Source organism: Corvus cornix, chromosome 20 (genome assembly GCF_000738735.6).
Source record: "Corvus cornix cornix isolate S_Up_H32 chromosome 20, ASM73873v5, whole genome shotgun sequence".
NCBI classification, from domain to species: Eukaryota; Metazoa; Chordata; class Aves; order Passeriformes; family Corvidae; genus Corvus; species Corvus cornix.
The window spans coordinates 434388-455961 of NC_046349.1; the positions used below are offsets into that span (position 1 = coordinate 434388).

Sequence of the window (21574 nt, forward strand, 5' to 3'; positions counted from 1 at the left end):
AGGGTTGTTTAACTGATGCCCAGGCAATCTGTTATGTATCAGGGTTAGCTTTGGTTGCTTGCATACAAACAGTTTTAAAAAACCAGGACAGCTGTATCTGGAAGTCAGCTGTACCAGAAAAGCTAAAAAGCTTCCTCAAACACATTCACCCCAGAGTATCAAATTTCAGAAGCAGGAAGAAGCAGAAACTTGTGCTGTTGGCTTTGCCCAGATGTGATCCTGGCAAGTTACTCAAAAATAAAACCAAACACATGGGGAAATGAATAGAAATTCACAATGGCATCACCCCTTTTCACCAAAGGAAAGATCTTACAAACCTTAAATATACATGTTATCTTGAAAAGTAACACATGCCAAAGCTATTCAGAAAACAGTGTGGGGAACCTGTGTGCCTGGCCCTACACACCTCCTAGAGTCAGTGACACTGCTAATGACATGCTCCTGAGATGGGATTAAACTAAACACTACTCCCATTCATAAGCATGGCCCAGCTGCAGAGAATATTTTGAACCTCCAGATTTCAGCCAGAGGGAGGTCTAGAGGCACCACAGAAATAACACTGAGGGTGGCTATTACTCTGGCTGTATCCACAGAAAAGCTAGGGCAGGGACATCAGTCAGTACTGGCAGGAGCTGGGACCCTGAGGTTTGTTCAGTTGGTTACAGCATGGTGCTAATAACACCAGAGATGGTGGGTTCAATACAGACCATTCACTTAAGAGTTGGACTTGATGATCCTTGTGGGTCCCTTCCAACTCAGCATACTCTGTGAAATTCTGGGATGGACTTACAGCAGATGACCTCATGGCCAAGGGCACAGAATAACACAGACACAGAAATAAAACAGGACTTTTTCCAATATATCAATGTCTTTTACTGGGGAGCTCAAACTGGACCTGCACTGCCAACAGGGTTATCAACAATGCTGACAGAGGCTCACCTTTCCCTCACCACCCTCTTCCTTCACCCCACTACCTGCAGCCCTGCAAGCACAGCTCAGGATGTGGTCAGCCCCAGTCAAAGCCACAGCTTTAACTCCATTTAAAACAGCTTTTTTTAACTATTAGAAAAATAAAAAGGTCTGAAATGTAGGTCTTGCTTCACTGATGCCATGGTCTCATATTGCAAACACTACACTGTACAAGATAATAAAATCCACCTCACAAATCCTTTACTTTTTGCCTTAAAACCCACCAGGTCCCTTGCAGATATTGCTGCTATTGGAAGCTGATTGAGAACTTCACTGCACTGTAACTGGAGACCATCTTCCAGTTATCAATCTTCATCAATTTGTGGCCGGTTTGTGCCTGTTCTTGTCAAGCTGAGATCCTCCCTAAGGCTCTTCCTCCCTGTGAAACTTAGGACAAATTAAACCACTGCCCCAGCCCCAGTGCTTTTAAGTCTTTCTCTACACAAGAGGATCTTCCTTCCTCTGAAAGCCCTGGCAACCTTATTCACTTCAAATTCCTCCAACACTGGTAAAGTCACACCACAGAGGCCTGGATGTGGCAGCCAGATGTGCTTTGCCAGATTCAAAAGCAGCAGTAATTTTTCACAGGATATGAGCTCAGTCTCCAAGTGGAAGCACTGTTCCTGGTACTAGCAACTGAGACAGAAAACCCAAGGACCCAACACATGATCCATCCTCTCTGGAAGATTTCAGAGATTTAAACCAGCCCTTGGGGTATTTTCCAAGTATTATGCGGGGGAGCGTCAAGCCAGGTGTATCCTGAAACTACACCTTGTAGGGAGAGATGCTGGAGGAAGGTGAGGCTGGGACAATATTTACAGTCATGAGAGACACCATGTTAACATCTTGCTAAAAAAAAGTATTCTACATGAATTACATGGTTTCCTGGAAAGAACATCTTGCCTCCTGCCCAACTGTTGCCATGGCCACCAGCTCACTGGTGATCTACAGCAAAGCAGAGAAGCAACAAGCCTGTCCTTCCTAGCCTAGTAGTCCCCAGAGCACCTCTCCCTGGCTGCAGACCACTCAGCTTTTCCCAAAGCTCAGCCTTGGAGAGGACAACCACAGCTCTGGGACATGCTGAGTGTGCAGGCTGGTGGCTGCAGTGCCAGGTTTCTGTGGGGCTTGCCCAGCTTCAGATCTGGGGCTTTGTTTAAAGAAAGATGCAAAGAGGCTTTGCTTGTTGAGGGGAAGTGTAGAGCCAAAAGGCAGCAGCCACACAGAGCTCTGTGACAGGGCGTCCTCCCCACCTTCCCACTCTGCTCCGGCTCCCAAGACCATGCTGCTCACAGCCAGGCAGGGCATGGGCATGCCCAGAGCTTTGGTGGGTCAGTAGAGGACTGACAGCAGAGGCCAATACACAATATAGTTATATTCTTCCCAGTCCTGGCACACAGACCACAGCAGGAAGTGCCTCTGCTGTCTAACACTTACTCAAAGGCATTGCACCTATTTTTACCCACTACTCATCTCACATGGGAGCACACTTTACCTCTAAAGGTAACAGAGAAGATACAGATAGATGGAGACATGATGGTACAGGAAAGTGTTTTAAACCCATTATCTACTTTTATTTCAAAAGAAAAAGCATTGCTTAACACTATTGCTGCTTTCCAGATCAGACACTAAAGTTATAATGTGATAAGAGTAGTGATTTTCATACTTGTAGGCTTTAAGATACCAAAACTCACAATTAATTGAGTTAAAGCAGTACAGTGACATGTGCCTGCCCACATAAGGTGGACAGTATCAGTGTCTGATATTAAGAGAAGGAAAAAATACAGACTACCTTCATAGGACTGTATTTACTATGTTGCTGTTGTGCACAGGCTTGCAAATGGTTTTCTGGAATCACCTACATCAACAGACTTCTATTAAATTTATCACATGATGTTGCCAGCCCCTGTCAGCAGCGCTGTATGACCTGCCCTGTGTCGAGCAGAGCACTACAGACACAGCAGCCTGCGAATGCTAGAGAGAAACAACAGCCACTACCTGCATGCCCACATACTCCGTGAAAAGGCAGCAGGATAACCTGATACAGGAAATGAGACTGTGCTTCACAAAATGCCCCACAGAATCTCAGTGCTGTGCTCTGCCAATCACAGAGCGTGTCCTCTGTCTTGGATGCTGGTGGAGCAATCACTTCTACAAAAGGATTATTCCTATGGCAACCAGAGCCATTGGGCTCATCTCTGTACCATCAATAAACTCCTGGAAAACAACCATGGCTGTGTCAAAACAGGCCCAAGCAAAGCAGCATGCTGTATCTGGCGCAGCTTTGTCACTTCCATCTCCTCTCAAGACAAACAGGTAGAACATGCAAGCTCCTCCTTTCTCAGCCAGATGGGACATGAAAGAGCTGCAGTTCTTCAGCATACTGCATTTTTCCAAGAAACTGTTTTTCAGGAGACCAGCCATCCTGCAAGATGTTGTGTAGCCTCAGCAGAGCAGTCTGCACCTTAGAACTCAGAACTTTCATGGTGCTCAGCATGAAAGGGTGAAGGGCAATTTCTGTCACTGGACATATTCCAGCTCTTATTGATTAAACCTTAATAGGAGCTAAAATTAAAATACAGATTTTTTTCCATCTCTCTCAACATTACTGCTGAGCTACGGGGAATTCCCAACCGATCCTTGTCTCCCACACATGGTCTTACCTGACAGTCGAAGTCCTGGAAGTTGCGAGCTGCATTCTGTTAACAAAAAACAGGAAAAGAGAAAAAAAAAGAAAAAAGGAAATCAGCACAATGCCCCAAAACACTCCCAACAACAGCATGAAAGTTTCCCATAGAGACCTCTGTTTTAGCACAGTCAAGACTGGCTGCAGTCAGGTAAGCATCAAAATGCAAGATCCGTACAAGCAAACCCCATGCAAGAACTGCCCATTCCTATACACCAAGGTTATAGGGCTGTAAGGAGGCTACCAGCTAAGGGAAGTGAGTACCTGTGTGCACAGCTGAGAGTGTTCAAGCAGGGACAGATGCACATAGGAAGGACATTGGCCACAGCTGGGCTGCATATGGGTATGGGTTTTGTCTACTCCTGGTGTCCATTAACAATTTGGATGCAAAAATCCTAAAGGACTACTCCTGGGATCTCATGTACTGCGTGCAAGAAAACAAGCCATGCAGTCAGCTCCTGTGCAGCCACTGCTGCAGGCATGGGATCATTTCGTGACAGACACAGGGACCTGCAAGCTCCTGAAACCCAAGTGCATGGGAACTGCACGCAGCAGCTCACCACTGACTCTTCCCAGAACGTGACCCCATGCATGCAGGTGAACACAGTCAGTAACAGCACCCACTTGGCATCCTGCAGGTTGGAAAGTCTGCAGGAACTTGTCTGTGTGCCCATGAGCTTTGTGAAACACTGTCTCTGACCGCACAGTAGGTTACATCACTGAGAGCTGTCAGCAAAAGGCTGAGCAAACCACTTGAGATAGCATTCTAGCTTTTGTGTTTTAGGCATAGCACCTTAGTACTAAAAGTACTAGGAGAAAACTAGGATCACATATGGACAACAGAAACACTCCAAACATTTCTTCTGGCTGAGCACCCTCATTCCTCTCCATGTGTGAACACATGGCCATGTCTTCCTCCCCTTGCCTTGTTAGCAAGAACAAGGGTTGCTACCTACATTCTCCACTTTGAGACATTTAAGTTGAGGTATCTGCAAATCTGTTTTAAGAATCCATTCCCCTCTTTCCTCCTCTGTGTTAAGTATTGAACTGTGGCAATGTTTGGAGCAGGACATAGCAAAACCCACTACATCCTCAGGACTGGGGAAAAGAAAATAAAAAGCAGTCTCCTCTTATTTCAGAGACCCTGAAATTAATTGAGATTTCTGACACTACCACCAGCTTGTCAAGCAGGTCAGTTCAGTCACCCATTTCTCTATGGAGCAAGGAGAAACTTCTGTACCCAGCACTGGATTTGGATGGTGCATGCTAAGTAAAAAAGAAGGTGATCTGAATTTGTACTTGGTAACGTCTGAGATTCCCCAAGCGAGTGGGGAAGAAATGACACAAAGCAAGGAATGAGGCTCTGAATTGGGCTGCTTGTTGTCAAGGTATACCATGAGGCAAAATAAGCTGACATGCCCTGACTCTCACATACTTGACTTTAACACACCGAAAATTTGACTTTAAACCATTTATTCGTTGTCTTAACTTGAGAAACTTTAAGGCAAGTTTTTCAGGCCTCTGAAGGTGCCACGGCTGCACCTCAAAGCACAGAGCTGGCTGGGCTGACTCAACCCAGCCTAAGGGCTGCCTGTTTCATCTCCTGAATCTGGCTCTGGCACTTCAGTAACCTTTTCACTGAGGCTGAAATAACAGGAATCAAAGGTGCCAGAATAATAAAGTGTCACTGGGACACTTGTTCTGATCAGGCAATACTCTCTTTTTCTCTCTCTTTCAACTAAATGGGAACATTTGAAGTTTCTTTACTTCCCCAGTATAAAGTCACTGCATTTTAGTGAGCCTGAATGAGGTGAACAAACATTACGTATTTTACTTCCCTGCACTTGATATTAGGCTTAAGTTACACAAAAACAAAACAGTGTTCGTATTCTTTAAAAGTCAAGCTTGTAACTTTTTGCTGATTTGAGACAAAACAAAGCCAGGACTCAGTGGTCCACAGTAGCACTATCTACCATTCAGACAAGTGAACAAGATATGACCCATTTCCACTTCCCAGGTAATTCCACTGGTTTCAGAGTTTGAGAAACCAGAGCTCCTTCTCTGTGTACAGCAGCCTTTGTATGTGAAGAGTTCATGAGCACACACTCATTAGCACCTTAAGAGTTTTACTGTGCTATTTCTGGCCATTAATCCATGCTGGCTCAAACTCCTATGTCTAAAGTGGGCTGGTCTGTAAAAACCTTAGTGAACTGCCAGTTCAATAGATTTTGGACTCTGATAGTTGCACAGAATAACAGGTTATTGTGCCACACCCTCATGCTCCATAAACTATGTCTAAAAAGCACACATGTATTCTCTCAAGCTTCAAAGCCTTAATAAGGGCCAGACCTTGGAGGTGGCTGCTCCCTGAGGCCCTCCTTTTGTTAAAACAAAGTGTGAAAAGGAGAGCCACAGCATACTTCTCTTCCCATACAGTACTGAGGATGGTTCTGGAGCCACCCTTCATATTTCTCCCTACTGAGATACTATATACGTCCTGTAACTTTAACACTGACTCAAGGAAAGCAAGTAGCTACTCTCTGTGTGCCTTTCTGTGCAATGGTTAACACCACTGGGTGTTCTGTTTGGGTGAGCATTTGAACCACAACTGACACCACACCACTGGACGGGGCTGACCCGGCAATACTTGACAGAAACAGTGGAAACTTATAAAGTGAAAAACACGTTGATTTGGCATGCTTCAATGCCTCCTACTTAGGTCAGCTGACTGAAGCAAGGGCAATCTACCCAGCTGAATTCAAACATAGAAAATCCCAGGAGAATCATGAGCAAGATCTGGGCCGCTGTATTTAGCAAGCTTGTCTTCTGTAAATGTTTTATCTCTTGTTCTGAAATTAGTAACTCTCTTCAAGGCCTGTATTCCATATTTTTATTTGCTGATCTACACTGATTTTGTACTTTCAAGACTCACCCTTCCAGGAAACAGTTTTTTTAAAAATGGTGGAAGCCCAGTAGTCAAGCACTAGTCTGTCAGAACAGGTACCTGGACTGAAGATTTCAGCTGAGTTTTTAGATTTTACATATACCAAACAGCTATGCTAGAATGCTAAAGAAATGAGCAAAAACTTATCAGTACAGACTAAAACATAGCAGAATTTCAGAGATTTCACCCATTTTGTGGGGGATGATGCAGTCTTCTGCAAGCACACAGTGAGTGGACAAAGCACCACAGCCCTTTGGCAGCACAAGCCAGTTCTTGATGTCAGCCATCAAACAGCAAAGCCTTAGGAACTCCTTCCCACACCATTAGGCTTGGCTGTGAGCTATGGAAAGTGACCAAACCACATTGCTCATAATCATAATTAGTTTGCAGATATAAGATGCTAGATCTTGTTGGGATGCCTGTAATGAACTTAGGCACTCTCAACAACAGTTTATGGCAGAATTCAGTAAGGCCAGGGCTCTCCCAGAGCCCAGATGGCTCTTCTCCAGCCCACAGAAGACAAGAGTGAAAGACTTGAACAGCTGCTGCAATACAATGATTTTCCAAAGTCTCAGTATTGCATGAATCTGGACTGCTCTAACTGGGCTCTGCACACATTAAAAGGAGATGACTCTCCATTACTAAATCCAGGGAGACAGAGCTGTTTTAGGGGTCAAAACACTAAAGGATCATTTAAGACAGAATACTAAAAAAAAAAGTAAAACAAACAAACAAACAACCCCCACCAAAAAAACCAGGATACAATCCAGCATTTCTCTAACAAGGAGAAACTTATTAGAGGTTTTACAGCTACACCAGGTCAGGAATGGGATCACCTTTTCAATTGCTGCCCAGCCTTTGCAAATCCGCAGTATGGGTATGAGATACTGTTTGGCCAGGACTCCAAAATTACCTGAACTGTGGTGGTCTATCTTTCTCTGAGACTTTGGAAGAGTAGGTGGTGGTAGATTACCAGAATGGGGAAGAATTTACTGGGTTTCAGTGCTTAAGGTACTTTAATCTGTAGACAGATTCTGGCAGCTAGGGCTCCTTGCCAGACACAAAGTCATCCCGAGTACACTTGTGAGGATAAAGCAGCAGCCAGTATTACCTTGTCATTCAGGAGCGGTTTGATCTCTGTCAGCTGAACATCCTGCAGTTCATCCATGGTGCTGGAAGTGAAGCCAATTAATCCTCAAAGCAGCAAATAGGGATTCTGAAACAAAGGTGTATTGTTAGAAACAGCATTACAAGTTATGCTAATCAAAGGAAGATTAGAGATTTTTCATTAGACTTGTCTATGCTTCAAATTAAGCCTGTGAAAAGCTGGTCCTTGATGCAACATAAAGCACCTGTATAAGTGCAGAAGGCAAACCCAGTCCTGCTCTCACTGTGTTAGTCTGGTTACTCCTTGCCCTGCCCACCGAGAGCTGTCCCTGAAAGCTCAGGCCTCTCAACTGAGAAACTGCATCCACTTCTACGCATTGCTGGTATTTCAGCCATAGCGTGTCTGGAAATGAACTGGAAATTACTTGATCAGCAGAGTGAAAAACTGTGTTTAGTATGTGGTAATACTGACTTCCCCCTACCATGCCCTACACACCCAAACCCCAGCATCCTGCCACCAAAGGCAAGGCTATGCTGTATCCCTGAGACATACAGACAAAACCACATCTACACACAGGAGATGGAGGTGTGGAGATCCATGCTCCTTGCTGGCAGAACATAAGACGGTTCAGAACTCAGGGCAGTCCTTGAGATATAAGGTGAGATACAAGGTGAGATATAAAAAGGGCCCCAGATAGTGCTGTTCCAGTGGAACATGTGCAGACAACACTGTTAGCTTGGCAGCCCAAACCATCATTCTATCAGATGGTGCAGAGTCAGCAAAGGAAAGAAAAGAATTAATGGACACTATGCGAAGCTGCCATACGTCTGTGGGAAATGGCTGCTGCCACGGAGCCAGAGGAGAAATCTTTGAATACAAATACAGCAATGAAGATGGAAGAAAAATATGGCTGAGTTTACAAGGCATTTAATTTTTACTCTAGACACTCTAGCTGTGTTTCTAGACAGAAGAATTTCTAGAGCAAGCAGCTGCAGCAACATGAAAAGAGGTCTGGCAAGAGATGATCACACCTGATGGTGCAGTCTACCGGATTGTTCAGGAAAATTGTACCTATTACTGCAGATGAAATAAATGAAGTCATCAGCTTCGTTTGACGGAACAGAAGTAAGCATGTGGTGGACTTCCTGTGCATCAGCTGAGCATGCTAGGAAAATACTTTTGAATACTGTCACAAATCAAATTATTTGTCTAGGATATCATAGGCTACTAACCACAGAAAAAAAAAAGTAGAAAAATAACAATTGTGTTCTCCATCCACCTCAACCCAACACAAACATGTGGTGTGGAGGAGGGGTCCCCCTCACCCCAAATGCTGTGCCTAAGCTGCACCCTTTGTGCTAGGACTAACCCTGGTGTGGCTGAAGCCAGTCTGTCACAAAACAAATCAAAACAAAACGCCTTTTCCCTCTGAAAATCAGCAATAGGAACTCCTGTCTCTTTTAGCTCCTTTGCTTTACGAAACTGAATTATTTTTCTTTTTCCGATTTTTTTTGCTGTAAAGCATACCAGTTGTCAGAGTGTCAAGAAACCAGTTAATCTATAGGCAACAATCCCCTTACTCCACAAGGAACTCTTATTCAGAAGAAGACTAAGAGCCATTATGTAGTGCACTGTAAGCCCCAGGGGAAAGCTGGTTACTGTCATACTGATAAGATATTACGGAATAAAATAATATTTCTACTAAGGAATTACAACTTCCATATACACTGGGACTGATTAAGAGCTCAATATCTACCAGGTTTTCTCCAAAACAGCATCACATGAGCTTACAGACACAAAAGGAATTTCAAACAAGCATCACAAAGCTTATCTGCAGATAAGGTGCAGACAGGTGACACAGTACTGGAATGACCACCTTCACCTTACTATTTGGAGACCGTATCCCTTCTCTTATGCTCCTTTGAAAAGACACCCACTGGTAGCAGGCAGGAAGGTCATGCTTATTCTTGGGGTCACCCAAGAGACAAAGAAGTTGTCCACTCTACCCAAAGGAATTTAAAAACTGCACACACCAGCCACCTTTCTCTGTGCAGGAGTTTTCCTGAGTCTTGGGCTCACACCTTGCATTTTTGCCTAAACCAGAGTCTACAGAGAAGGAGGGCACCAATATAGTAACCCCTCTCTACTGAGCTGTGGCTGACCAAAGAACACCTCAGAGCACCAACTGCTCTGCCTTACATTGCTCAAAGAAACTTCTGCTATAGCCTTGCAGATATTTCTTCTAGTTTCCCCTGAGCTATAAAAAGTGCGGTAAGTCCCAGAGAGGCCTGAGATGCATCCTGCATAAACCTGCCCAGGTACACTGTTTGCTGTCAATACAAGCACATCCATGAAGTGTGCAAAGTCTGTCAGAGGGGAGACACACATCTTGAACTCACGCACTACTTTGTTAATCACATATTATATAAGAAGAATAAAAACCTAGTAGGGGTTCAAAGCAAGGATTAACAAATGCATTTATCTCATCAAATTTGATTTCCATACTTGATCTCTAGATGCAACTACAGTGCACACAATAAACAACATCACACTGAAATTAATCTGATGATTGTCTTCCTGGTCCACTATTGCTCCAAATGCTGTCTCAAAGGAGGGAGATCTCTAAGGCAAGCTGCTGTTTGCCATAATGTGCACTATGTGTTGCCCCTTCCTTAAAGCAAGCCGGGTAGCAACAAAAAGGGCTGCTGATTTGGGTGCTGATCTGAGACAGAAGAGACAACCTTCCTTAACACCAGCTGGGCTCAAATAGCTGTGAAAACCTCTGTAGGGAAGTTCACAGAAAAGTAAGAGTCTTGCTCTGCAGTGAGTCTGCACCACAGTCGGCCTGGAAAGCTCCTCAGCTCATAGCACATTCTCACCCAGGAGCAAGACATACAAAGGATCCCTCCAGTGAGAACCAAATACTGAGGTGAGCCAGGAAGTCACCGAGAATTGCTGAACTGAGAGCAAAATCACACAAAGATTAAACCTACACAGCCTCAGATGGTGCGTTTTTTCCCTAAACACTTTGATTCTATATCTATTCACCTAGCAATTTAACGTTTTTTTTGCTTTCCAAAGTTTTTTGAAGGTTTTTTGAAGGAAAAGGCACAGGGGGTCCCCATCACTGCTTGCAAGCAGCTTTTTTAGCTTCCTGAATCAGCTCTTCCCAATCCACTCACTGTGAGCTCTCCAGAAAATGGCTGAGACAGCCTCAGGACTTCATTTTAATCCAAGCCGAGGCTATTCCGTTGGCAGATGCATGTACTTCTCCCAAGGTCTTAGCAAGCTCAGTGTGATTGCCCTGGATTAAATCTGGGTAATTTGTGATTACAGCATAAAATCTACTCACTCTACATGACTATTTGCCACAACTTCACCTGAGCACCTGCTATGCTAACAGCAACATGCATTTTGGTTTGAAACACAGCAAACAGGCACATTTGAGCAAAAAAGGCCACAAAAATTCTCAAAAGAGGATGCTTTGTAGTAGAGAGACCTCTGTAGAGCACATCGCCAAGTGCAGAGGCAAAGGAAAGGGTGGGGTGTTGGTGAGCTGGGCTATCCTCTGCTCCAACCATGCTAAAGACTCCTTGTAAAAAAGCTCTGCAGACTTGTCTTCCCAGGAAACAATTTTCTCCCTCCATTCCTCCTGTTATTTAAACAGACAAACATGTCATTTAATAAGCTGAAAGCAAGTTTAAAATACTACAACAAAGCAGCATAAATATTCATAGCACTCAAAAGATTTTTGTGGAAGACAGGCCCAGGCAAAGCAAAAGGTTTGTCTGAAACAATCCATGTACAAATCATACACTTTTTCTATAAATGGCCCAGTACCACCTGCTTTGCAAGTATTCCTCTTGCCTCTATTTATATATTACTGTAAATACACTCAAATCCCCCAACTGAAACCATCTATCCCTTTCCAAAGGTTTCCTAAAGGCTGAAGGAAACCTATGCTCTTTGAAAACCAGTAAGACAAGAATCCAGGAAAGATGTGGTGAATCATTAAGCACAGAGACTAGAATCAGGGTAAAGACAGAAGGCTACAAAAAAACAAGGCAGGCAAGCCCTAGAAAGAAACCATCTACCTACAAAAATAAGACCTTAAATACATGTGTGCATGTTTATTTTAAGACAAGGCTACTCTCAATATACATCATTTCAATACACAAAGAAAGAAATCGCAGTAAAGTTCAGTAAGTCAAGAGCATGAGTACTACAGGCCGAGTGTGAACTGCAATACCTGCAGGTTCTGAGGCTCTGCTTTCTGGTCATTGAAGCTCTGGCACAACTGCTTCCTGCAGGGTTAGGAGCTGCAAGAGCTGCATCTTGAATTCAAGTCTGTTTTCTTATGGAGGTTCAATCTCTCTACACTGTTTAGGAACTCAGTGCAACAAAACCTTGCATTCAGAGGCAAAAAATTCTTGTTTTTTCACCTCAATTTGACTACAGCTTATAATTCGTTACCTCCATAGCCACTTACACTCTCGCCTGGTATGTTAACCACACTGAGGCAAAATTACACCCATCAGTTGGCAAGCTATGCTACTCAACATGGCATCAAATGTACCTAAACATATGCTCCCTCATTTGGCAGACAACAGAGGCAAGCTGAGGAAGCTCCTCTCTAGGGACTCACAGCCATGACAATCCGGGTAAGGTTCCTGAGAACCGCTCTCTGACAAGCCAGCTATGTCTTACAAGATGGAAAGCAGAAGTGCTACTCCCAGGTATGCAAAGGAAGATGGGAACAAACCCACAATTTGCAACCTATGCCAGAACCAAAATACACTACCCACGTGTGCTAGTTTAAAAACAGTCTAGGTTTTGGTGGGCGGGAACAAACTGCTCGAAGTTTCTACTATGTCCGGCACAGAGCCAATCACTGAAGGCTCTGACGATGCGCAGGTTACCAGCCCAATTAGAGAAGTTGGTAACGCCTCTGTGATGACAGAGTTAAGAAAGGAAAAGGCGCGGGCAGGTGTCCTTTCTTCTCCCGAGGGGTGGTGAGGAGGCCGCCGGGGGCAGTCCTGGCAGGAGCCGCCCGTGCAGTGCCGGCAGGGATCATGTGGCCAGCGATGAAAACAGACAATTCCCCGACACGGAGCACGGACAAGCTCAACCCTTTCTGCACTGCGAAACTCTGTAAGAACTTTTCAATTGATAGAACCTGAGAACAATAATACCCACGGACAACAATTTTCTTCCGAGTCAGAGGAAAGGGAAAAGAGGACACGTGAGAACAACATGGCGACACTCAGGTCGGTGCAAAGGAAGGAGGGTAAGGAACTTCGGGCGTTGGAGCTGAGATTGTTCTGCACGCCGGGGGAGGACTATAATACAACAAATCTGTAATTCGTGAGGTGCATGGGGGGATGCAGAGATCCACGCGCAGCCCGTGAGCAACAGTGCTCACGCTGGCGCGAGTGAATGTTGAAAAGCTGTAATCTAGTGAGGAACTCGAACAGAGAGAGAAGACCCTTGCTTATAGAGACAGAGAACCCTTGCTTCCAAACTAGAACAGCTCATCTTTAAAAGCCTAAACCCCATGAACTAAAATGATCCACGCTAGGCAGTTGTGGGAAGACTTCTTGGCCCGTGGGAGGGACTCACGTTACAGCAGGTCAGGCGGGCTGCTGTTTGTGAAAGTTAAAACCACGCTGGAGAAGTTCGCAGAGAACTATCTTCCGTGGGAAGGATCCCACAGCACAGCAGAAGAAATAAACTCTTTTCCTTAAGCATACCGAAGAAAGATTTTTAAGAAGTGAAAGACTGACCAAAACCCCACGTTTTGTCTCCTTGTGCGGTCGGTGGAAAGAGGGACGGACTGGGAAGAAAAGGTGTTCTAAAGGTTTTAGTTCTCATTACCCTTTTTACTTTTAATTATGTTAATAATAAATTTTTTTTAAACTGTTTAAGTTTTGAGCCTGTTTTCCCCTTAAAATGTTTTTCCCCTAATCCTTATCTCAACTCATGAAGTTTTCATTTTAATTTCCCCTCCTCTGCTTAGCTACAGCAGAGGAAAATGAGTGAACAGGTTTTTTTGTGGGTGCCTGGTGCTTAGCCAGTGTCAAAACCATGACACCATGGTCTGCAGGTTTGCTGCTCAGGCCTTTATTTCTTCAGCTATGTTTGCTGTGTAACTGCTCTCCACTGTAACTTTTCCTGTTCTTCATAAGGGGATTCCTGCTTCCTGTGCTGCTGGAAAACCAGCTCTCTGGCACGGCTCCTCAGCCTGGCTGGGCAGAGCCACAGTCTTGGCATATAGATCTCAGGTAAGTTTAATTACGGGCCTTGAGATCCTTAGGCATTCCTGTTCTGTGGCTCCTCTGCCCTGTGTAAGCCTCTGGACAGCAGTGTGCTTCCCAAAACCTGCACAAGTGACTCTGTTTTCTATACTAAAGTGCTGGCTGACATGGTGAACTTCCAGAGAAACAAGCAAAGGGCCCAAATTCGGTTTCAGAATATTTTCTAAGGTTACTCACTTTGCATTCCAGCTCATGCATTTTTGGGAATGTGCCACATGGTGCTCCACCTCCAAGGCAAACTGTGTACCTACAGGAAGAAACAGTGTTCTGCTTCACCAGTGCAGTTCCAGCTTTTCACTGTTGCCAAAATGATTTTGCTTTTACATTTCTTTCATATATATTTGTAACTCTGTAGACTGTTGTTGTGTAGTTATATAGTTCCTAGCTAGCTCCAGTACTTTTCCCTACCCTGATAGACAGAAAGACAAAACACATTCCAGAGGCTCCAAGCCCTGGGAGTCCAAGGTTTGGCTCAGTGGGAGCCAAGGTTGAAACCAGCTCTTCGAGACACATTTTCATAAACAAAGTTTAGTTCCTACCTAAGGGGGGGCGGAATTCAGAAAAGGGTAGAACCAGGGAGGAATTACCTCATCACTTGTGCTTCTAATTGGAGATTCTTGTCAATTATCCTAATTTGCTAAACTTACAAAACTGTATTCACCCTATGCAGGGTTTTTTCCATATCTGCCCCTGGAGGCCCCCAATAAAGACCAGCCTTTATATTACCTCCTATACTAATATTGTCTCGAAAGTGTGTTCTTTTATTCCTAGATCTTTAAGGCATCATTGCACTTGAGCAAAGCAATAGCAGCTTCCTAATCCACCATGATTTTATGTCCCTGATATCTGGGCTACACCTAGGACAGAAATGTCAGCTGGTGCATATAATTCCTAAGGTGTTTAAACAAGACCTACATTTAACAATGGTTTTGTAAGGAAAAGGTCTGTGCCCTGCTTTCCATTAATTTTGGATGAGTCCAATTCTAAATAAAGGCAGTGTCATACTGCCATGGGTGTAACTGAGCTCAGCAAGCAGGACACCATGCCTGCTGACTGCCTGAATTAACAGGCATCGACCACAGGGCTGATTAAGCAAGAATGCTGTGAAAGTCTTTAAAAGTGTTTTACATTATCTGGACCAGTGCCCATGAAAACACTGAACCATGCTGAGCTCCCCTATACAGGACAGTCCAAGAAGTTTTAGAGTGGAGACACCCCAGGATATAAACTGGAATGAGAAATTTCTGATGAAAATTGTGCAAATTATTGTCTTTGAAAGAGTCTCTTCTGATCATGGTATCTCTTTCAAACAGCTTTGCAGCATTTCCTTTCTCCCCAAGGCAAATGAAATAAGCAGTGATTGTTACCACCAATCATGTTACTCGCATGATGCTGTCCTTTTGTGCCCAGTGGCATGACTCTAAAGCAACACCTGTATCATCCAGTGTCAGAGCTCACACAGCTCAGACCAAACCACAGAGCCCTTCTTGCCAGTTCCACAGTGAAGGACATGTTCAAGTGGATCTGTTCCAAGGTGCTTTCACCTCTACTGAGCCACCTACTTCCACTAGCCCTGTCATTCAGGAGATCCCACCCAGGCACCAGTGAGGGCTCTTGAGGTTTTTGGCTGGATGTTTGTCCAAACCAAAACACATGTAGCTCTTCATCGGCACTGTCACTATCATGGCATCCACTGCACCTTCTCCTCCTGCCACCTCCTCCCTGTCCTGTGTCCCCACCCTTGAGCACTCACTATGTGTAGCTGACCTCAATTGCTCCCCAGCACACATCTGCCCATGCGACACCAGGCAAGTGGGGAAAATGCTGTCTTCAGCAGGAACATGCTCTTAAGCAGCTTATGATGAAATCTGACTGCTTTCCTCCAGATCCTTCAGTTTCCTCTGCAGTTTTATTTTCAAGCTTGTTTCTGCTTCATTTCATCCATGCTTCCTACTAACTGACTGTGTTTTCACACTTTAAGTGAAAAAAAATTAATCAAATGTGAGTACATATTGCATTGAGCAAAGTAAAGCATTCCAGAGCAAGGTGAATTGGAAATCTGTTTAAATGAGATTTTAACAGTGATTTTTATCATCAAATACCACATTTCAATTTACTGAAATTTAATGCTGATTTTGCATTTTATTTATCTTATTGAAAAAGTTGCATTTTCACTGGTTACTAAACATTAAATTGCAGTGATTCAAGGCCAGGTTAGACAGGGCTTAGAACAACCTGGTCTAGTGGAAGGTGGACCTTTAAGGTCCCTTTCAACCCAAACCATTCCATAACATAACCATTACACCAAACTGAGCCTTCTTGCTGTCTGTGAGGAACCACTGTTTAAGTTACTGTATAGCTAGAGAATTAGTCAGACCTCAGCTTTCATATTTTCTAATGCAATTTTGATTGATATTTTTTAGTTCATTTGCATGGGGTGCTACTGGGACAGAAGAAAAAATTTGTAGATTGACTTTCATTTAAACTTTGTGTTCGCTCAAATATATAAATTGTACAACCTAAACCAAATGTAGTAACGTATCCACCAGTGAAGGTGATCTCTTGGCATGTACAATGCAATAAATATATATACAAATACATGTGCAGTCTGGATAAACCAAACTTAAAAATCATCACAGACATGTGCAAAGTTCAGGAAGAACAAATAGCTCTGCTCTTCAGCAGCTAAGAAGACACAAATGCTTCTGGTTCAGCTCATTCAGGTAAAGAAGAGCCTTCCACTGTGCTGTATATGTATATACATCCAAATCTCTTCTAGTGTCTTCATAGAGCAACCCCAAACTTTTCTTCTTACTTCACTCAAACTTGAAAAAAATGGATTTTGGCCATGAGAAAGTAGTATACTTCCAGGCACAAGGTGATCAAACACTTCAACAGCTCCAATTCCAAGTTATCCACCATGGTGGACATGGGAGAGTCCTTAAGTTTTATCACAGCAAATACATATTGTTCAATATTAAATACTGATGGTTAATAGGAATATCAAAGTCCACAGAAGACAGACTAAGTCTCAGGATGCTTTCCTATCTTAATCCATGTTTCACTATCTTAATCTGCTCTAGCTGCAGACTGCTTGCAAAAGGGGCATTCACAGGACTGATACAAATTTTAAGAATACAATTGTGTGAGAAACAAATTGGTAAAATAAGATTTTTATTATATGCTTTTTGCCCATTCTTCTTCATTACTGAAATATTCCCCTTATGCATACAGTACTGCTCCTTGAGCTTCCCAGAACAAGCTCTTTCATTTTGGCCCAACCTGTGTCATTGAAGGACAACCTCTTCTCAAGTATCAGTGCCATTACTTCAGACCCATTGCAACTGCCACACAGCTGTCCTGTCCATCACTTCCAGCCTGTGTATATGCTTCCAAGCAGAAAACATCCCTGTATGTGTCAGGCTGAATTGCATGTCCCTCCTGAGGCAGCTGGCCAGGAGAGGCAACTCCAGTTAGCACAGTTAAAACCAGTAATGGATACAGTACAGACAATTCAGGAGATCATTTCATTAGTTATTTAATACAATTGTGAGTTTCTGCCAAAAGGGATGCTCCCATCCTCCCTCCCTACACCAGACAGAATTCCCTTCCTCTTCTTCCCTTGCACCAGGCTGATGATTATGCAGTAACATGGAAAATCAGATCTCCTTACCCTCTCCCTCAAGTGTTTTTTTCAGGACTACCTTTCACTTGGATCAATGAACTGACTGATGAAAAGGCTCCTTGTGTGCTGTCTTTTTTCTAAATCTGTCAAGTATCTCAGTTTGAGGTTGGATTGTAAGAAACCAGGTGTCCAGGCAGCATTAGCTCTTCAGCTGAATCAGGGAGCAGATTAATGTACATGCTCAGGATGCTACCAGATTATATACAGGGGCATATGCACTTAGCTTTAGGGAATGATAAATCTAATCCATCTAGGTAAGAGTGTAAACAGAACATAGGACAGTGTTGGGGTCCCTCCCCCGCCATGTAGCCCTGGGAGAGGGGCCCTGAGGGCACAGACACGGGGCTTCCCTGCCCCTGCTCAGCCTCGTTCCCATTGGTTGGTTTGTGTTCCCTGCGTGGGCAGAAGGACCCTTGGTCCCGTGATTGAACAGTTCCTCGGCAGAGCTCCGGCCATGCGGCTGGAGAAATAAACATCTCTCTGAAACAGCTATCAAGAATCTGTCTGTCCGTATATATTTCCTTTCCACGGGACTCCTGGTTTGATATATGTGTGTTGCAGGATCCCCACTGCAACAAATGGTGGAGAATTGAGAGCAGAACGATCCCCGATCCCTAAGCGACTGATTTGTGTGAGTAAACCCTGGAAACTTTGGATTCCTCTTCTTGGTTTTGCTTTGCTATTCCATATCTAAACTATGGAGGAACCGTGGGAAGACTCTTGGCTCTCAGAGCCGCATATGGACATTTATCTTAAACTTAAAATGATTCTTGAACAACGATTTGTAAATTTTAGCTTGATTCAAGCTCAAAAAGAACTGAAACACTTCCTGGCATGGTTGTTTAAGAACTTTTTCTATGTTTCTTGGGATTTAATTCTTACGAAGGGCTTTTGGAAAACCGTTTGGACACAGTTAATACTGGAGTCAAAATATATGCCGATGGAAGAATATTTTCGTGAATATTATTTAGTTACCGAGACTGTTGAGCAATGTCAGCTGTGTCCTGGCGAAGGGAAGCCTGGCGCAGGGACCGTGCGGCCCAGACCATGTGCACCGAGCGCTCTGCGAGCAGCAGCGAGGCAGTTCCCACGCGCGGGCGGAGCCACCCGAGCCACAGTGTCGGTGGCGGAGCGAGGAGCGGCAGGACCCGGCGGTGCCCGCCCGGCCCAGCACAGCGCGTGGTGGAGCGAGCCCCGTGAATGCCCGGCCAAGAGGGGCGGAGCGCAGGCAGCGGCTGGCGGCGATGGCGGTAGAACGGAGCCATGCCCAGCCGAGACGTGCGCTGGAGCGGAGCGCAGGGGAGTCATCGCTCGGGGGCCCGGCCGAGACGTGGGTACAGCGCCCGGCAGCGGCAGCGAAGCTGAGAGCAGAGGAGGCGACGCACAGAGAACTGAGCGGCGCGGCCTGGCCCGGCCCGCGCAGCCGCGAACGCGACCCCGGGAAGAGCGCGCAGGCACCAGCAGCCCCGACAATTCCAACACGGGAGCGACCGAAAGAGAGAGCAAAGACGCAGCGAGACAGAAAACAGCAGCCACTCGGAAAAAGGAAAAGATCATAGTAACTAAGACCTTAGGGATAGTAAAATGGTATAATGTTAAGCAAAATTATGGGTTTATAACAAGGTGTGACAACCAGCAAGACATATTCGTGCATAGAACTGCTATTAAAAAGAATAACCCTGAAAAATGGATCCCAAGCTTGGGAGATGGAGAGGTGGTGGAATTTAATATTGTACTAGGGAGAAAAGGGTTACAAGCATCGCAGGTCACTGGGCCTGATAGTGTTCCTGTAAAAGGCAGTATATATGCAAAAAATCGTAGTCATGTTAGACAATATCTCCATTGTAAGCCCCCCCTACAGTCTCCCTTTCCTAATCCCACCTTTCCCTTTTACCCTATGTCCTATTACCCCCAGTGTATTCCCAATCCGTTTTTTCACCCATGGTTTCCCTCACAAAACCATGCTTTTGCCAATTGTTTCCCCAAAAATCCCTTTCCAATGCCGAGTGGGGGATGAAAAGGGGAAGGGAAGAAGTTAAACCCTCTCCTGCCTCAGTTTCCCCACAAAGCATGCTCAGAGATTTCTGTCTCCCTTCTGTCAGCCCTAAGATGTTCCACAGAATCTGTTTGGACATTTATAGACTCAGGAGGGTGGCTTGTTTTGTTTTGAAACTGTTCTTGTTATGTTTATCCAGTCGTTTTCATTCTCCTTTTATTAAAATAAAACGGGTGAGGTGTTGGGGTCCCTCCCCCGCCATGTAGCCCTGGGAGAGGGGCCCTGAGGGCACAGACACGGGGTTTCCCTGCCCCTGCTCAGCCTCGTTCCCATTGGTTGGTTTGTGTTCCCCTGCGCGGGCAGAAGGACCCTTGGTCCCGTGATTGAACAGTTCCTCGGCAGAGCTCCGGCCATGCGGCTGGAGAAATAAACATCTCTCTGAAACAGCTATCAAGAATCTGTCTGTCCATATATATTTCCTTTCCACGGGACTCCTGGTTTGATATATGCGTGTTGCAGGATCCCCACTGCAACAGGACAGAACTCTAATTTTGCTAATTTGAGTTGCCTTGTTGTAGGGTATTATGTCAGGACATACGGAGGAACTTGAGTTTCACCTCACAACCTCTGAAAGAAAAACCAGACCCTTCAGATCTCTCCTTTGCTCCATCCCCTTGCAGCCAGGACCCAAACCCTGCCTTGGGGAATGTCTGGCATGCTTGACTGCAACATGAGCAGATGTACTGCAGACTTTTTGCCAGGCTAGCTTTCTCCTGGTTTAATGAGATGAAGGAGCCTATCAGACAATCACATTAGAACCAACTCATGCAATGAGGACCAGACATGTAATGACCTCTGGAACTGCCTCCCAATCCTGCAGTATAAGCTGAGGATCACATACAAAAGGGTAGGGAAATATACTCACAAACTCACTAGAGTGTTCATGGTGCTCCGTGTAACCCGGCCTATAAATGAATACCTAAGTACACATCAGCATGGGCATTCATGTTACAAGTTTCTGAAATGGATAGAAGCCTTTTGATAAAACACAGTAATGTCTTATTTCAGAGTAGGTAGAAACACCCCTGGAAGTACCCAAGGCCAGGTTGGACGGGGCTTTGAGCAGCCTGGTCTAGTGAAAAGTGTCCCTGCCCATGAAAGAGGGGTTGACATGAGGTGTTTGAGGTCTGTGATTCTGTGATGCAGCACTGGACCACATTTTCTTTCGGCCACTGTAAGCATCCTCCCTTACAAGTTACAGGGGTAGTTTGCAAACACCTGCATGAATACAACAGAGACATAGGACAGAAAACACCAACTACTTAAGCTAAACATCACTCATAAGAATGACTTGTGTTTGAAGTCAGTTATAAAACTGCATATAAAGTAAATACCTAAAATACCATTGGAAGGCAAGTGATGTTTTTCATAGAATTAGGAATGCTTTTCTGCAAGCAGCTAGAAGCCAAAGGCAGATGGCACTCTGTACCAAACATGCCTTCCCAAATTTTAAGTTTGTCAGATAAGGCCTGAGGAGGAAACTGACCTACTCCCCAGGTTCCATGTTCACCCAAACCAAATTTGCTTTCTACAGATTTCCAGTGGCTGTTCTTGGTTCCAAGCTGCTTGTGAGTTTAGTTCTTCCTGCAACAGCTCTGATCATTACTACCTGAGATCTGCAAAAATCCAGCAGACACATCCTCCTAAAAGGTGCCTCCTAGACTTGTGAGATCCAAGCCCTTACCTTCCTAAAATGCAAATAGAACTTCTGTTTCCCTTTTTCTCCATCCTTCTTTCCCTGCCTTTCCTCATTCACCCCCACACCGATTCCTGTTAAAATCTGAGGGGTCAAAATCAGAAACCAAAGCTTATCTA

General features: G+C 44.6%; 1 protein-coding gene across 4 annotated transcripts in view; it reads right to left on the reverse strand.

Moving 5' to 3' along the window:
- Positions 1–21574, reverse strand: part of NDRG3 (NDRG family member 3) — a 64829-nt gene that overhangs the window by 26167 nt on the left and 17088 nt on the right. For 3 of the 4 annotated variants that reach the window (XM_039563371.1, XM_039563374.1, XM_039563373.1), the window contains exons 2-3: positions 7708–7812; positions 3630–3665 (exon numbers count right to left, since the gene is read on the reverse strand). In XM_039563371.1, coding sequence (XP_039419305.1) covers positions 3630–3665; positions 7708–7764 — 93 coding nt within the window. In that variant the 5' untranslated portion in view covers positions 7765–7812. Of the gene's footprint in view, positions 1–3629; positions 3666–7707; positions 7813–14195; positions 14266–21574 lie in introns of all 4 variants that reach the window. The other variant, XM_039563372.1, reaches the window with a different exon arrangement.